Genomic DNA, 16,716 nt, shown 5'->3' on the forward strand with positions numbered 1-16,716 from the left:
TGTTAGCTGATTTTGTTTTAATCAAGTCTTTAACTTTAACTTTGTCTCTTGATAGAAGTAACACTCCGTTATAAGACCCAGTGTTTAAAATTAACAAGATTGGGTAAAAAGTTAAATGTAGGTAAAAAGTTGCCTTTAGCGAAAATAACTTCACGTCCTCGGACAATCCAGTGTTACATTCATTAAATTTAAAATATCCCCATTTGTGTATAATGTGCAATATATTTCAACAGCTATTTCTATTACACTAAATCTCAAACCCCTTAGCTTAGATCGCTACCTAAATGTTTGATTATTCTATAAACATTTCATAGTTGGAAATATAATTTGAAGTTCGATCGAAAGATGACGTTTTTTCGCTGAAAAACAGAATTCCAACTCAATAGAATTATCCAAACTTAGGGACCAGTCCGAAATGTTTGATTAATCTACAGAAATTCTAAAGTTGGAAATATAATTTGAAGTTCGATCGAAAGTTGTCGTTTTCAATCCATGTTCAAAAGTTCTCAAAACACGCAGAAAGTCCGCCGAACAGCGGGCTACGAATTTCCAGCCACGGTTTTTCTCGTTACAATCCGCTTCTCGCTCGAAGCCGACGATTATTATGAGCAAACAATGGGCGCGCGATGTCAGACTTCGCGGCGTCGCTCGGCCCATCGAGGTCACGTGACCATCGCGCGTCTTGTTTATCCCATTGTTACGTCATCAGCGTTCGCTTTGTTTTAGCGGAAAGTTGCACTTGGGCCGCGGATGGATTTCCGAAAGCGTCCGATATTCATCCGACCGCGATTATTCTGTTTTTTTTAGCGGTTTGTGACGTCATTAGTGGAGCGATTTCGAAAGTGGGCGATTTTTACTTGTTGATATGTAATTTTTTAAGCAGTTATTTTTGAATTAAGCTTTAAAGCGTTGGGTGTTGTAAGATGCGAAATTGGATTTACGGTGATAAAAAGTTTATTTGATGTGGCGTGATTTTAGTAGTTAAATAATAGTTGCTGATTAAATTACCACAAAATAATGCAATGTTAAACGCAAACCTAGAAATTTGCCCTAAAATCCCTTACATGTCGGTGTTTTTATTAAATCAGCTAATTTGGAGAATAAAATAATCGAGTTATACATCAAACATTGAAATTTCGCAAAATGTGCTAAATTTGCCAAACGTCTTACAGAATTTTTGTAAAAATTCACTTACGTTCAACCATTTTAGTGCAAGTGTCTTTAAACCGTCAGTTCGTCCTATCCCAAGGTTGCGCAATCCAATGCAAGGTAGCAGCTGGCAATCAAAAGCAAAACAAAACCGAAATAATATCTTGCGGTGCGCTCCTGGCAACAAACTTAGCCAAGAGACAGCTGAAAATTATTGGATAGCCCTCAATATGCGTCATTCCGGGACCACCTTTAATACACAAGTAACACACACTGACCCGTTGGGAATCGGACCAAGGGAAAATAAATTGTGTTATGTATACAGAGAGGCAGCCGTTATCCCACGGGCCTTCAAACCTTGGCTCGGGAAAAGTCGTTTTTTCGAGTCTTTTTTCCTTCTTTCTGATGATGGTTTACGTTTAATATGCGACTCATGGGAATTAAACGAAATTTTATAAAATATTTGTACTCCTGTTTGGTTAAAATAAACGATGGTTGTGTCTGCAATCGAAACTCTTTAACGAAATTAGATACATCTTGGGCCGGTTGTATTTTGTGCTGTAACTTCAATATGATTGTTAAACTAATAAATTTGTGCAAAGCGTAATAAATTCATTCAGATATACTAAGTTTAAAAATATTCCCAAAAACCTAACCATATGAAACTACCGCAGTCGGCGACCCAAGCAAATCACGCAGCAACCAAATTTTGGGTCGCGACTCATAAGGTTATGAAATTGTTTTTAGTCCCAGCTCATATTGGCTTTTGTAAAACCTTGCCTGATAAGGCAGCAACGACATAATGACTTTCACTTTTTGCGGCCAATTTGTGTAGTTTTTGTCGCGCGCTGTTTAACAAGCAGATAATTACCTTGACCGACGAGCGAGTCTAAAAGTTGCGACGCCGTTTGTAAGTGAATTATCCCGTCTGCTTGAAACCGCCGCTATATTGCACTGTTGGTTGTGAGCAATGTTGTTCCCTGTTTATCTGTGTGTTGTGAGTTTAAAATTAAATGCACCCATCTTGTGATGTCGCAAAACAATTAGGCGGATTTTAAAACGATTTGAAACGACGAGCTTTTTGCAAAGTGTCTTCATGTTTGTATTTTAAAACTTATTTAGCTCGTACGGAGCTCTAAAAAGCGAAAGTTGCAAAATGCATAAATTTTGAACGCGTTTTCTCTGTAACAATTAAGTTCAATTGGAAAGTTTAGAAAAAAAAACGCAAACTCGCGTTAAAAAGCAAGTTTAAAACTTTGGCTGTTAAAAAAAATGTCAAATTTCCTTCGTTTTAAAAAACTAGACTTGTTCTTTAGGGAAAAAAATCGATTTTGCATTTTGAGAGGAAATCGAATTTAAGCTTGCTTGCGCTTGAGCGAAATTTCTCGCAAAATGTTGCCAACTAGTCGCTTGTTTAAAATCTCACGAGGATATTTATTTGGAATAACGAACTTACAAGGACAGCAACTTAAATTAAGCCTTGATCCGACTTAATCAATTTATCATTGATCGCATAAAAAGGATTCTTAGGTATTCAGCTGTAATTTAGTTTTAGGAAAGTTATTTCTATTGCAGCCTTGAGAAAAAGTAACAATTTTAAGATTATGTGCAGTTTTTAAAGAGCAGAAAATATTTGAAGGCAAAAACAGTGCAGAGAATTCAAGATATACCTGTTTATAAAAATACAAAATTTTGCACAAATCTGTTATTAATGTTATCACCGAATGAAAATATGTTTTGTAATTTCACGTTTTAATTGTTAAATTTTACAAAAACAAACCACAGCCCAAAACCAATTTTTAACCCTTATTTTCTTATTTTACAGCGCCCCCTTCGCGACTTTTAAGCGAACCTGTAAAACCTGCTTTGGCCAAATTGACCGACCCAAACCAGGGGATTCCCCAGGCCGAAGAACAGACGCCCAAGGAAATCAATCAGCAGTTTGCCATCTCAGATCAAACCGCAGGTAAAGGGGTTCGATTGTGTCAAACCAAGCCAATTTCCGTTGTTCTGAAGACTATTGTTAATTAACTATGGTCTTGAAGCGTCATTTCCGATCCTTTTTTTGGATTTATTTCGTCACTTCGCTGTTAAATAGACGCGATGAGATTAAATCCGCCATTTTGCGCGCTTTTGTAGCTAAAGTTGCGATTTTAACGACCAAGGATACCCGTTATAAAAGCCTGGTTGTACCTTAAATATACTCTGCTGTGTTGTTTATCAGCCATTAATCAATTTATTTATTTTTCCTTGCAGTTATTGGCCTAAATGCAGCATAACCAAATATAACCCCTTTTACCTACAAATCTTTTTTTTAATATGATGCCAGTACATTCATGAAAACCTCGTTTATTTTAATCAAAACTTTTACAATAAATCAAGATATATACGACATATTCCTCATTAAGAAAATAACCCAATAAACACCATTTTTTTTTTACTTTCAAAATCCCTTAATTTTCGTGCAGAAAACGACGAAACAAAATTATCAAAAGCGGAGATGGGCTTGAAGAATCGTCCTCGCTTTATCATCGAGCCTCAGGACCACTTCGTTCATCGCAACTCGCCCGCTCTACTCACTTGTTCTGTCAACTCTGCCACACAAGTAGAGGTCAAGTGCAATGGAGAAAAACCCAACGCCAACATGGTGTCAGTGTACGAGAATGAGGAGACAGATTCGAAAAATCGAAGGTTTGTTGCGATCTCTAGGGTTGTTTTTTTGCTTTTTTTGTGTTTATATCCCGTTTTTTCTATTTTGCCCTATATAGACTATTTCTTATTTTTTTATCCTCTTTTTAATCTTTTGGCCATATACATTTTGTGTCGTTTTTTATCAATTTATAAAATCTGAACATATAATTCAATAAAATAAAAAAAATTTCTGTTGTTTTCAGGATTTTATCTTTGTTTTTATTGGTTTTCTTTTTCTATATAATTTTCCGTTTTTGATAGTTTTTTTTTTTTTTTTTTTTAATTTTTATTTACATGTATTGATTTTTTTTGACAGGTAAAATGCGTTTATTCGAGGATTAAAGCTGTTTGTATTTTTAATTTTGTAGGGCTGCTTATTTAATTTGCCGGCTCTCTTTTGAAGTTTTATTAGCAAACCTTAAACTTCCGTCAACAGATTAACTGTAAACCCGAAGTAAGACATTCACTAAACTTTTTAGGTTTTCACAACATGTTAAAAAAGCTCAAAAGTAAAAGTTCGACTTAATTTGCGCAAAGTGTTAGCAACTCTCAAATCTTCTAGATAAGCGTTTGTTTAATTTGCTTACACTTGCGCGGGATTACGCTGCTGGGTCCAACAACACACACACTGGGTAATTAGCTCCTATAATCTGACGAGAACCTTAAAAACAACAAACGTAAAATTGAAACGCGAGAGTGAAGATATTTTCGCAGCTTAAACGCAAAGGTTGAATTCGTGTTTTACCGTTTAGCTCCGATCCGTGAGACTTTAATCTCTCTGCCGATTTGTTTGTTGTCAATCTTATGTCGACTTACAAACAAGCCTTCGGTCTGATGACATTAAACTACGCCCAAAAGATTAAAGGATAAGTTCTGACAAATCCTATCAAACGACTAAATACGTGGTCTCCTGTTTGAACCATACGTCTAACTTTCCAAAGGCGTTTTTTAATTTGATTTTAAATCAACCACTTTGAAAAGGTTCTTTTTAAAATTATATGATATTTGAAGTAAAGGGTTGATTTTTAAATCTGCGGTAAAATTGGAAAAAATAGGTAAAAAGGCTCTACCAATTTTGATTAAAAGATCCTTTAACTCTTTTATAAAATTCTTGTACAAAAATGTTAGGGGATGCGTAAAGCTAAAAGGCATTTCATTTGGTTTTTATTTAACTTTTTACTTAAAACTCAATTTATAAAACTTTACCCTTTTTAACAAACACCAATGCAAGCCGCGAAGAGGTGGTTTGAATTTGCTTTAAAATCGTAATAAATATTTAAGGATTAATTCAAATTATAAAAAAAGGGTTTACCAAAAGGCAAAAAGCATCGTTCAATCGTTAATAAAAAGCCGTTTTAAATTTGTCATGTAAACTTGCCTAAGCCTCGGATACCAGTTTCTCCTTACAGCTTACAAAACCGCCACAAATTAATTCGTTGTTTCGTGAGGTTTTACACGTTATATGTCGTGTCAGGGTGGGTTCGGTTTGTGTGAATACAAGCAATTCGCTGCACATGGAACACGAAAACAAAATTCCATTAAATTTAAACCGGTTTCATCTTTTTGCCGATCCAAATCCAATTTATCGAATGAATAAATTACACCTTTGATGTAGAGTCGGCGAAAAAAATTAACTTGGAAAACCTAATGTTTCTTAAAAAATGCAATTTTTACAGCTGCATGTCTTTTAGCATAAAATTACATATCTCTGTGTTTTATAGAATAAATAAAATTTTATGACTTTTTTTTCGAAATTGTGTCTCTTGCGCAAATACATTACTGTTTTTTAAAATAAAATCATCTTTTTACCGTTTTTGTTTTTATTTTCAAATTTGAATTAAAAAAAAAGCATTTTTATCGAATTAGGACTTTTTGTCCATTTTTTGCGAACTATGTCTTTCGCGCAGATACATCAGTGTGACGGTGACGGTTTCACGAAACGAGGTTGAATCTTTCTTCGCCCACCACGAATATTGGTGCCAGTGCAACGCTTCTGGAGGTGGACTCTCATCATCTGTTAAAAGCAGGAAGGCCTACATAAGGATCGCATGTAAGTTGGACCCATTCCCACGTTTCAAGCTGTGTTGGTGGGTACTCAAATAGGGGCTTTTATTGGGGTATAATGGCTGGTGGTTGTTGTTAGACGTAGAAAAAATATCTAAGCTCGTACAGAAAAAGCTAACATTTTGTGTCGCTTTTAATAAATTTTAGGATTATGGCTGGGGTTTTAGTTAGAATGAAATAAAGATTTATTCGAAACGTCCAAAATGCTACCTATTTCTATATGAGCTTCCAAACTCAATCTACATATAACTACAATTAACCGTTAGCCATTATGCTTCAAAATACCAATTACATTCTTGATATTAAAACGCGATTTTTTTCAGATTTGGGTCGCAACTTCAACCAGGAACCCGTTGGTGGAAAAGTGATCTTGGGAAGTGAATATAAACTTCATTGTCGGCCTCCAAATGGAAGACCAGCTCCTAGAGGTGCGTTCCTACAAAACATTTTGACATATATATGTAGAAATTTTGTATTAAATAAAAATCAGAAAAAATAATGGGGTTCACTTTTTAAGAAAATGTCGAATAGCACAAGATTTAAAAAAAAAAGTTCACTAAAACGACATTTTTGTCTCTGTGAAAGATACTTGTGTTCAATATTCTAGGTTTAAATTTTAATAAAAAATAAATATGCATCTTATGATCCTAGGTAGTCCAACATACTGTTACTCCATGAAATAAAAAGGAATATTTACATTACATTTTTTAGGGTAAATAAGTGTAAATAAATGACTGTAAAGAAGTGGGTTTGTGCAGTATTTAACAATTTTAATTTCAGTCTTTTACTTTGCAAGTCATAACCCGGCCTTATTTTTCCGCAGTCGAATGGCTAAAAGATGACGTGGCCTTAAACCCGACTCCTTCCTCCAATTACTTTATAACACAAGAAGGGGATCTCATCATTCGAACCAAGAGCATCTCAGACTCGGGCAACTACACATGTGTAGCGAGGAATATGGCTTCAAAGCGCAGAAGTCCGCCAGCACACGTGCAAGTTGGAGGTGAGACTCGATCCTTAGACCCTCGGAAATTTATCGTTCGGGTGTGGGAAAATTTTAAAGCTGGCGTTTATACGGTAAATGTTTTTTTATAGAAATGATAGCGTTTTTAAGCGTTTTTTTTAAGTTTTACTGGTTTTACAGTTTACACCAGTCTTTCTCACCCATGGGTCGCCACCTTAAATTGTGTTGATTTGGTTGGTAGTAGATTTTTATCGTTAGGTTTATTAAGATTGGTTTGATTCCTACTGTTAAGGTTATTATAAGCAATGTTTTCGGTCGTATTTAGGTATAGCTCGTTTCAATGGGTGGCTCAAAATTTGGTTTTGATCATTACTTTTAATTGTTTCGCTTCCGTTAAGCTGAAATTATTCAATCGTTTTTTGCCAAAAACGTATAGAACGTTTCATGCTAAAAATGCAGTGTTCAGTACACAGTGGTGAATATTTCGTCATGCGTGTATGTAGTCTGCACTTCAGTCGATTACTTGACTATTACAAAGACCGTAGGTAAACAAAAGAATCTATTCACGTTAAAGAGGTTTGGTGTAGATTGATGCGCTAAGAATGTCAATACCATGGTTAGCTCGCTTTCACTGATCTAAGTATCCGAACAAACGACTTCAAACTCCCTTATCATGCCAAGTTTGCTTTCCCTAAAAATCCCAAGGTTGTGGTCAGTGCATACAAGAGCATAGTTAGTGTGTGGCTCGGTTTCTGGCGTCAGTCGAGGGATTAAAACAAACAGATTCCCGGATTCCAGCCGACAATTGCCCACAGGCGCCGTCCTAACTGGGAGGGCAGGCTCCAAAAGGCCCATGGGGGTGGGGGGAATTGAGTCTGACGCCGGCTTTTGGTCGCACGGCGGTCGGGTTACATCAGTTTTGATGCCACAGCGTCGCTGCTATTATGACAGACCGTTTGCTTGGATTTTCGTAAGCCCTTTGGCTACAACAGGGCTACTGGAATATAGTTAAGGCTACCAATGCCCTACTACCGTTAAAGAACTATTATTTCAAAGGGAATGATTGCCTAAATGTAATATATGAGTTTGTATTTTCAATTGTTGCATATAATGGCGTAAGTCACATATTTAGAATAAGGTCAATAATCCAAAATGTTGGTATTAACCGTTGCGTTGGCTTTCGTAAGTCCTTTGGCTAGAGCAGCAATACTTGGATATAGTTATGGCTACAAATGATCTACCACAACTAAATATTGTTGCACTGAATATGTGATATTGGAAATCACCTTGACCCTTGCAAGATATATGTCGAACTTAATTCCTGACCAGTAACAGCAAAATAATATAGCAAAGCTAGCAATTCAGGTCAGACACTTTTAAAAGACCTTAAAATATATATATATATATATATATATATGACCTGAATTGCGAGTATTATGCTGTTACCACAAAATAACTATTATTTTCATAGCGACCAATTCTTTAATTTAAGATAAGGGTTTTTGCTTCTAATTGTTGCTTTATAAGGGCGTAAGTCACGCTTTTGAATAAGACCAATAATAATCGAAAAATGTTGGCATTAATCTTTTGTTTGTTTTTTCGATTTTTAAGATTTAAATAAGGAAAGCTAGTCGCATTTACGTAGTGGTATCTGTCCTGTGGGTTTGTGATTAAGCAGACGTCCTATTATTAACCCGTGACGGCGAATACCTGGAGTTGATAATGCCAGATGTTGTGACGCCGATGCAGTTTTGGAAAGTGACGCTCCTGTCGGATTAGAACGCTTCAATGTCAGATCCCTATTAAGCTGTCGGGTTGGGCCCGGGTAGACTGTGTTTAATCCACACGGCGTGTCTGTCAAAACGCTTATTTATGTCCTTTTAAAAAACAAATGACGAAACTAAAAAATAAGAAGAACGAAATATAACAGGAAATCCCCAAAAAATTATTTTTTTTTTAACAGGAAAAATGAAAAAAATGAAATAATGAATTTTTTTTTTAACAGGAAAAATGAAAAAAATGAAATAATGAATTTTTTTTTTAATGATTTCTTTGCTCATTTTGAAATAAAGTTCCTTAAGAAACGCCTTTTTACCGGCATGACGTAATTTATAACGACATATTTCAGTCATAGAGTGTTCTCAGATTTCCTCCTAACACACCATGGATCTCTTCAAAAGATGCCCTTTGGGTACGTGGACTAATTTTAGGGGTCCATGAAGGCATAACTGAAATCTCAGTGAATAATTTGAAAAAAGCAACAAGTTATGTCAAAGAAAAGAGTAATATCAAAATACACTGAGACGCCTAATTTTTAAATGTACTTCGAATTCGTCTAAGTTTCACATTTTTTGGACCGAAAACAACAGTTTTCCTATGTCCACTTGTTTTATGACGTCATATCTAAAAACTCTAGGCTGACCCTAGTCCAGGAGAACATAAAACATTTTAAGGGGGTTGGCGTTAAAAATAGTTTAACAAGCACTGCATTTGAGTGACATGAGTTTGTACAAGCCACAATCTTCCACGATAACCCCTCTTATCTGTGCCTGGCATCTGCAAGGGACCCTTAGGGAAAGGGGGGTCTTGGCGCCGCTGGCCAAAACATTCGGGCGCCCTGGGCATGGGAATTACTCCCCTATCTGTGGTTTGTTGGTATTGGACGACTTTCGCTAAGTGTTTGTCAAAAAAAACGAGGCTTCTTATGTTAAAAATCGAAAAAAACTCCCCTTAAGCTGTAGAAGGAACCACTTACGCCTTCGGGAAAACTTAAATTTAAAAAAAACGACACCTTTTCGTTTAAATCTCGAAAAAAAAACCTCATGTCAGTCAGTTTGTAATTTGATCCACGTACGCCTCCGAAAAAGTTAGTTTAAAAAAACGAAAACGGTTATGGGATACAACATACAGCGACAAAAATTATAAAAAACGAAGCCCCGTTAAATTTAGGGGGAAAGCTCCACTAAACTCGTAATGGAATCTACGAATATTAATTTAAAAGAAAAATTGTCATTATTATACGGAATAAGATCCATTTACACCCCGCGGAAAAAGTGTAAGGTACAAACATAAGGTAAAGTAATTTATGTTAATCTTAAAACAAAATCTTATAGCGCCTTAAAAAAAATGTATATATATTTTTTGTCGGGCATCTATTTACGATTTCCCCAGCGGTAATACAGAGATGCCCGAAAAATAGTTTATTTTACGGTTTCCCGGCGTTAAGGATGATTTATCAAAAGTAGAGACCAAAGCGCAACAAGCCGATGGAGAAGTGAAGCGAGTAAGCCTTACTGGAGCCGAGTGGAATTAAATTTGTCTCCTACCCAGCAGCCACTGTGGGCTTAACGCACAGATAACGACCGCCGATGTGTCTATGTGTGGCGCCTGTACGAGCCTGGACCACTTAACACACAGATACGGCCACTATATCATGGCTGCTCGTCAAAATTTGAGTTTAGAATTATTGTGCAATTTTTCTAGTTTACTTCGTCGCTTGCAAATCCTATTTTTGTAACGTTTCTGTGCAAAATGTGGAAAAAATGGCATCATAATATATTACGTGGGCAAATAAAGTGATCAAATAGTTCGAAGTTGCACAAACATGTGATTTAAAACGAGTGTTTTGTACTTTTAAAGCATTTATTGAAAGCGGCGTAATTTGTTGTAAAAAACACCAAAATCTCGTTTAAAAAGGCGCCGAATTGTTTCCAAAAAGGAAGATTTGATCAAAAATGTGGCTAAAAAGCTTCCATTTAGTATAAACTTAGCACTTTAATTACACTACAAGAGTGGCAATTAAATGCAGTTTAAAAATGTTTTTACTGTAGTTTTTTATAGGGGCCTATTAAACTGACCACTAAGTCAAAATTGCACTAAAGCAGTTCTTAATTTAAAAATAACTAAACAGTTTAAAAGTCCAAAATTGTGGCTGAAAAGAGAGCTTTGTTCAATATGGCCGATTATAGTTGGCCAGCCGGGCGATTAACTTCACAACAGGCGTCTTGTCTACTTGTCTGTGTGTGTATCTGTCTGTGTGTACATAGGGAGGTAAGAGCTGTCATTGTGTACAAATTACGTCGCCACACTAATCCGATAACTGGGCGGGGATCGAACCGACGACTCCCGGAATTTGCCTGTCTGTCTACGTTTGTTGATCTTAACGATAGTCGTATTCATTCGCTCGCACAAAAGAACTTTAAAGCCCGAATCTTTCCGTTGAAAAGCGATGACGTTTCGATTTGTCTGCTGCGCGGCAAAAGCGTAAAACACACGTTTTATCTCCTACACAGAAACCTGTAATCGTTTCTTTGATTTTAATCCAATATATACAGACATGACTTCAATGCGAAGTGGGTTTGTTGTTTTTACTCCGCGTTAGGTTTGCCGATTTAAACAGCGAAATTATTTTTTATTAGGCATTTGTGACTTTTTACCCCATAGTGATTTGACCTTCAAAAACAATCGTTTTAAAACACGCTTTTGTGTTGATTTTAGCTTATGGCATCACCATTTACCAATTATTGCGTTAACTCATTCAAAAGCAGTGTTTCCCGACCGCTATTTTTCACACTTCCATAAAACTCATTTTTTTCACTTTTGTGCTTTTTTCAACTACTGAGTCATTTTTTCGAACCCAAATTAATTATTACCGTAATTTCACACCGAGAACACAGTTCCTAACGCAAACGAAAAAAAAACTTCAAACTGGTTCACATAAAACGTTAAGCCCTATCTCTCCAAGCCGACACACAAAAAACTAAAAAATGCCGTCCCTTTTGTATTCGCTCGAACTTCGCGTCGCTAATCTCGCGGCTCGGACAAAGGCTGGCGATTAGCGTCGCGTAATTAGAGACGTGTACACGAAGGAAGTTTGTTTAGCGGCGTCGGCGCAAAGTAAACGCAGAGCGACTGGCTGGCGGCCGGAGCGATACCGGAGCGACTTTTGATGATTGACTGACTGCCGGCTTAAAACAAAAGGAGCGCTTATGCCTGTGTTTGTTTGTTTTAGGGTTGACGCCAATAATGTTTAAAATATTTTCTAAACCCGGGGTAGCAATGGTTATTTTTGACAGAGGATTCATAAGTTAAAAAATCATAAGTGTCTTCATTAAATTAACATATTTAAAAAAAAAAGTTTATAGTACTAATCAATTTCTAACCTTAAAACAAATATTTTTAAATATTTTGATTTCTTAAAACTAAAAATTCCGCACAGTTCTGTCGTGAGTGCGTGAGAGAATTATTAAGTGCATGCACAAAAACTGATAAATTATGGCTTTTAGGATCCTTCCGTTTAATAAGGTTAACTATCGAGTTAAAATTGCAGAGGTTTATAAAAAAAAAAAGTGCGCCGCATTTTTTTTTTGATAATACTGATTTAAGTCCGTTTAGTCTCAGATTCCCAGAAGGCTTAACCCCCCTCCTAGTAACCCAACCCCCTTCCCCCAGGGGGTACACCGATTCCCTTCCCACAGGACGCGCGACACGCCATTGTTCGGCCATTATGACGTAACAACAGCACTCGCGATCGGTGATTTCTACGTGACAGCGACGCCCGTCAAGAATTTGCAGACGGAATGTCGACTCTTCGGCTTTTTTGCTCTCGCGCTGTTTTCTCTCTTTTTGAAACGTTGTCAAGATAGCGCGCGCGGATTATTGTGACGTAATAATAGGGGCGGTTTCGCGATGTTTGTGCACGATTTTCCGTTTTGATTTTGGAGATGAATGGCCGCATTTAACTCCGGTTCCATGTTTTAAAGTTTTTTTTATACTTTTTATTGTTAAAGCCATTTTATATGTTCGCTTTAATTTTTTTTTTTTACACTTAAAACGCGGTTAGTTTCCTTCATTAAACTGTTTTTGTGCGTTTTTCGTAGCACTAAAAAGCATGTTGTATAAAAAAAATTGCCCAATTCTAAAAGTGCTCCCTTCTTTGAACCATGTTGCTTGCACCTTTTACTCTGCAAGGACCTTAACATGGCCGCTAAAATTCTACTTACCTTTAATGCAAGTGCAACAATTATTGTCATGCCGCTTTCTATTCAATGTATACACCAGCAGTATTAAGAGAGCCGGCTTCGCTTTAGCCCAGCAAACTGACCTAAAACACTTGAAATTGACCTGACAGTGGCCCTCAGTTCGGGGCACCTACTTATAATAATTGAGCGGTTGTGATATAATTGCGTGCTGTGTATGATTAACATTGGAGGCTCTGATAGGTGGTTGCAATTTCCTCTTGCTGCGATACAATGATAAACAAAACGAGTGTTCAGTTTGTTAATTGCCTGTCGTTGTCAATTTACCACCTTATACATCACGGACTTGCGTCTTTTTGGTTGTATGAAGTTGCCTAAATAGTTATTGGCCAGCCCAATGATACTCTAATTCGGGTCTTACTGTGCATGGATATAAGTGCTGATTTTCAAAAAACAAAATAAGTGATTTTCAAAAATTAAAAAAGTCATTTTTGAAACCAAAACTATTTTCATATTTTAAAGTAATTTTCAAATTAATCAGTGCAAATTTTAAACGAAATTTTTTTGTATTTTTTCTGCTATACTTCAAAACCAATTTTAAATTGCAAGATATTTTTCATCTAATCCTATATCAATAACTTTAGGACTTCAATGATATTATCTTAGATTGAATGAAAATCCTAAAGATTACAAATTATTTTTGAAAAGGCCAAATTTTTCATAAAAAATTGATAAAATTCCTAATCTTCTTTATCCTCTTGTTTAGTGAACGGAGGTTGGAGCACTTGGTCCTCGTGGTCAGGATGTGGGAGCAAGTGTGGGATCGGTGAGGAGCGGAGGTTGAGGACTTGCACGAGTCCCAAGCCACAGAACGGAGGAGCTCTGTGTCCTGGAGCAAGCATCCAAACGAGAGCTTGCACCAATCTGTGCCCAGGTGAGGAAAATTAATTTTGCAACTTGTGGGAATCTTGGCGTTGGTTTAAATGACTTCTTGTGCTTTTTTCAATGCTATACCTAACTTGCAGTGTTGTAATGACTTGAGTCACTACCTTTTGCCTTAAGTCGCTATTTTTAAAAAAATTGATGACAAGTTTTGAAACTTAATCGAAATTTGGAGTTAGTTTAGATGACTCCACTCTGGTTAAAATATTTTTTTGAGACATTTGGTCTAACTTAATGTGCCGGAATCTTTAACTAATTGATGGGCTTCATACTATTTTCCTGTTGGGAGGCCAAAGTTGGCATATTGAGCTATAGTTCAAATTACCCGCCCCCAAAAAAACAGACAATGGTTTTAATTTCAAACAATTCAAACCCTTAAATGTGCCGAGTCCATGGCTATGTCCTAAAAAATGCATTAAACACATTCTTCAGAATTCTTTATTCCCATGAGCCAAACATGTTTGTCCAACTTTACCATAGTTTCGTCCGTCGATAATAATTCCACAGGCGCCAACAGCGAAGTGATATGGCACCTGCAAATTAAACGCTCACTTACCATTCAGTCTCCCATAGGACTTTAAGTAAGCCACGAAGGTCGAGCGGCCATTTCCGTTATTCACTGCAATAGAAGTTAGAATTAAAATTTGATATCGAAAGATTCGGGCCGGAGAAAAGTCCAAGACTTTTTTTAGAATTATGACTTGCTTTTAGGCAAAGAAAACGCTCCATTAGCTCACAAACCATCGCTGAAATTCCGATATTAGTTTAGTATATGACCAGTACCGATACTACCACTTCAGCTATCGGCTCCGATATTATCGGACACCGCTAGCTCTAAATTGGGGGTTTAAAAACAAAAAAAAATTTACCCATTAAAGTAGAATTAAACTTAAAAATGTGTTTATTTGATGAGAATACTGAAATATGCTTAACAACTTGTTTTTTTAGTTGAATAATAAAAATTATATTGCCAGTAATCTTCTTTTTAAAAGGTTTGACGTTTGGTTTATTTAAATCTTTTGTGGTTGGTATGATTAGATTCTATGCGGCGTCTTCTAAACAAGCAGCGTTTTTTTTAACATTTAGTTGATTTGGTTAGAGAACCAGTACGTTTTTCTAAATAAGTATTACTCGTTAAGGCGCTTAATCGAGATAAAAATCAGAAAAACGCCAGAAATCAACCGTTAACAACATTTTTGAAGTAAACCACATTTCGTTGATTTCATGCTAATGTCGCATATTCACAAAAGGGATATATCAAATTTAAAGTTTTAAATTAAAACAATTTTAAAATTAAGTAAATTGAAATGGCCAATCTGGACTGACCTAGCCAGCGCCAGAATGCAGAAAACCTTGTAAGACTGGGTTAAACTTCCAACCATCACCTTGATACATTTGTGTGATGTGGCCTGAAGAAAAACAAGCAAAAAAGCACCAACATTTCCATCAGTCGTCAAGTCCTTAAATCTACCGTTAACAAACATTTTTTGACAGTAAACCACATTTCGTTGGTCGCATGCGTCAAATTTCCACCTCCTTAACACAAGGTAGATCGGCAGCAGCAAAGCACGCACACATTCATCAGTCGTCAAGTACTTTTAACTCGTCTTAACGCGTGCGGCGCCTAAAGTCGTTTATTTGCTCACGGATCATCGTTGGATCGTGTTTACTTGTCATGTCTGCGGGCTTCTAGGACTTCAAAACCGGCCGAAAAAAAAACTTGTTGTTCCGTGCAAATCGAACGTAAACACGGCGCGAGTGCGCATGTCGTTCAAGGGCGCCGTGCCGCGACGACTTACCGCGTAATAGCGGGCACTTTGCAACTTTTAGTTCGCTTTAAATGCTGTTTATGACTCTTGTCCGTGAAATTGTACTTGAGGAGAGGGACTGCGAATCCATTTGCCTGACTTGGTGTAAATGAGCCGTGAGAGAATTTCACGTAAAGGGCGTTTGCAATTGTGGGTATATGTAAATGGGACACTGTATAATGATTGAGTTACATGTAGCGCAATATCCATTTTTAAGGTTATATTTTTTTGTATTTACGGTTATCGGATGCTTTATTATAACAATCAGTTAAAATTTTTAAAATGAAATACCTGAACTAGGTTTACGATAAGTTTTACTCTTTGTTTTGTGCCTATTTTTTTTAGTTAAAATTCAAGGGTTTTGGGATTTAAAAAATATTGGATGTTTCAAAAAGTCTGTTTCTATCACTGGAAAACATCTAGGAGTCTAGGCGTATACGCGTGCCCCAAACTCTTACATTTGTTTTTAGCATAAAGACTGGAGGTTGTAGTTAGACGTAGTACGAATAATACCGAAATTAATATCACTGTATGGGCTTTGACATCCATTCTACCTCCTACAATTTTATTTACAGCTGAAATGTTACATAAATCTATATAACAATTATTAAATTGTTCGTCCAATAATAACTTTTGTTTATTTTATCATTTTCCCGGGCGAAAAATTTAATCATTGATACACTGGAGTAATCTTACACTAATTATAATTATTTTAACCCCTCTCTGTCGCCCCCAGTGGACGGTGGATGGACGGACTGGTCGAATTGGGCCACCTGCAGCCCCGAATGCGTCCACCGGCGCCGTCGTACCTGCAGCCGACCGATACCCCACAACAGTGGGATGGTCTGCAAGGGGAGCGACATACAAACAAGCAACTGCTCCGGTGGACTTTGCGCTGGTAAGACAACTTCTCTTACCTTTTGGCGGATTTTTACCTGTTTTTTTTTTCTGCACGAATTTCTGTTTTCTCTGCGCTGGTAAAAATTTTTTGTCAGATTTTCTGCGATTTTTTTAAAAACGTAATGCCGCCGGGAGTTCGATGTAAAAAGTTTTATTTGTAGTCTTACATTGGTTTTTAAAACTTCTTGATATACAAAATTGTTTTAACTTTGAGGATTGA

The 16,716-nt window shown here is 36.6% G+C and overlaps 1 protein-coding gene across 1 annotated transcript in view; it reads left to right on the top strand.

The window, feature by feature from the left end:
• LOC146134618 (uncharacterized) overlaps positions 1-16,716 on the top strand; it is a 60,304-nt gene that overhangs the window by 34,354 nt on the left and 9,234 nt on the right. The window contains exons 2-8 of the mRNA XM_083396714.1: positions 2,975-3,115; positions 3,618-3,840; positions 5,748-5,890; positions 6,228-6,332; positions 6,728-6,907; positions 13,613-13,780; positions 16,333-16,494. Of these exons, the coding sequence (XP_083252840.1) occupies positions 2,975-3,115; positions 3,618-3,840; positions 5,748-5,890; positions 6,228-6,332; positions 6,728-6,907; positions 13,613-13,780; positions 16,333-16,494 (1,122 nt within the window). The remainder of the gene's footprint in view (positions 1-2,974; positions 3,116-3,617; positions 3,841-5,747; positions 5,891-6,227; positions 6,333-6,727; positions 6,908-13,612; positions 13,781-16,332; positions 16,495-16,716) is intronic.

The sequence above is a fragment of the Ascidiella aspersa genome, chromosome 9, assembly GCF_963924565.1.
Source record: "Ascidiella aspersa chromosome 9, kaAscAspe10.2, whole genome shotgun sequence".
Lineage (NCBI taxonomy): Eukaryota > Metazoa > Chordata > Ascidiacea > Phlebobranchia > Ascidiidae > Ascidiella > Ascidiella aspersa.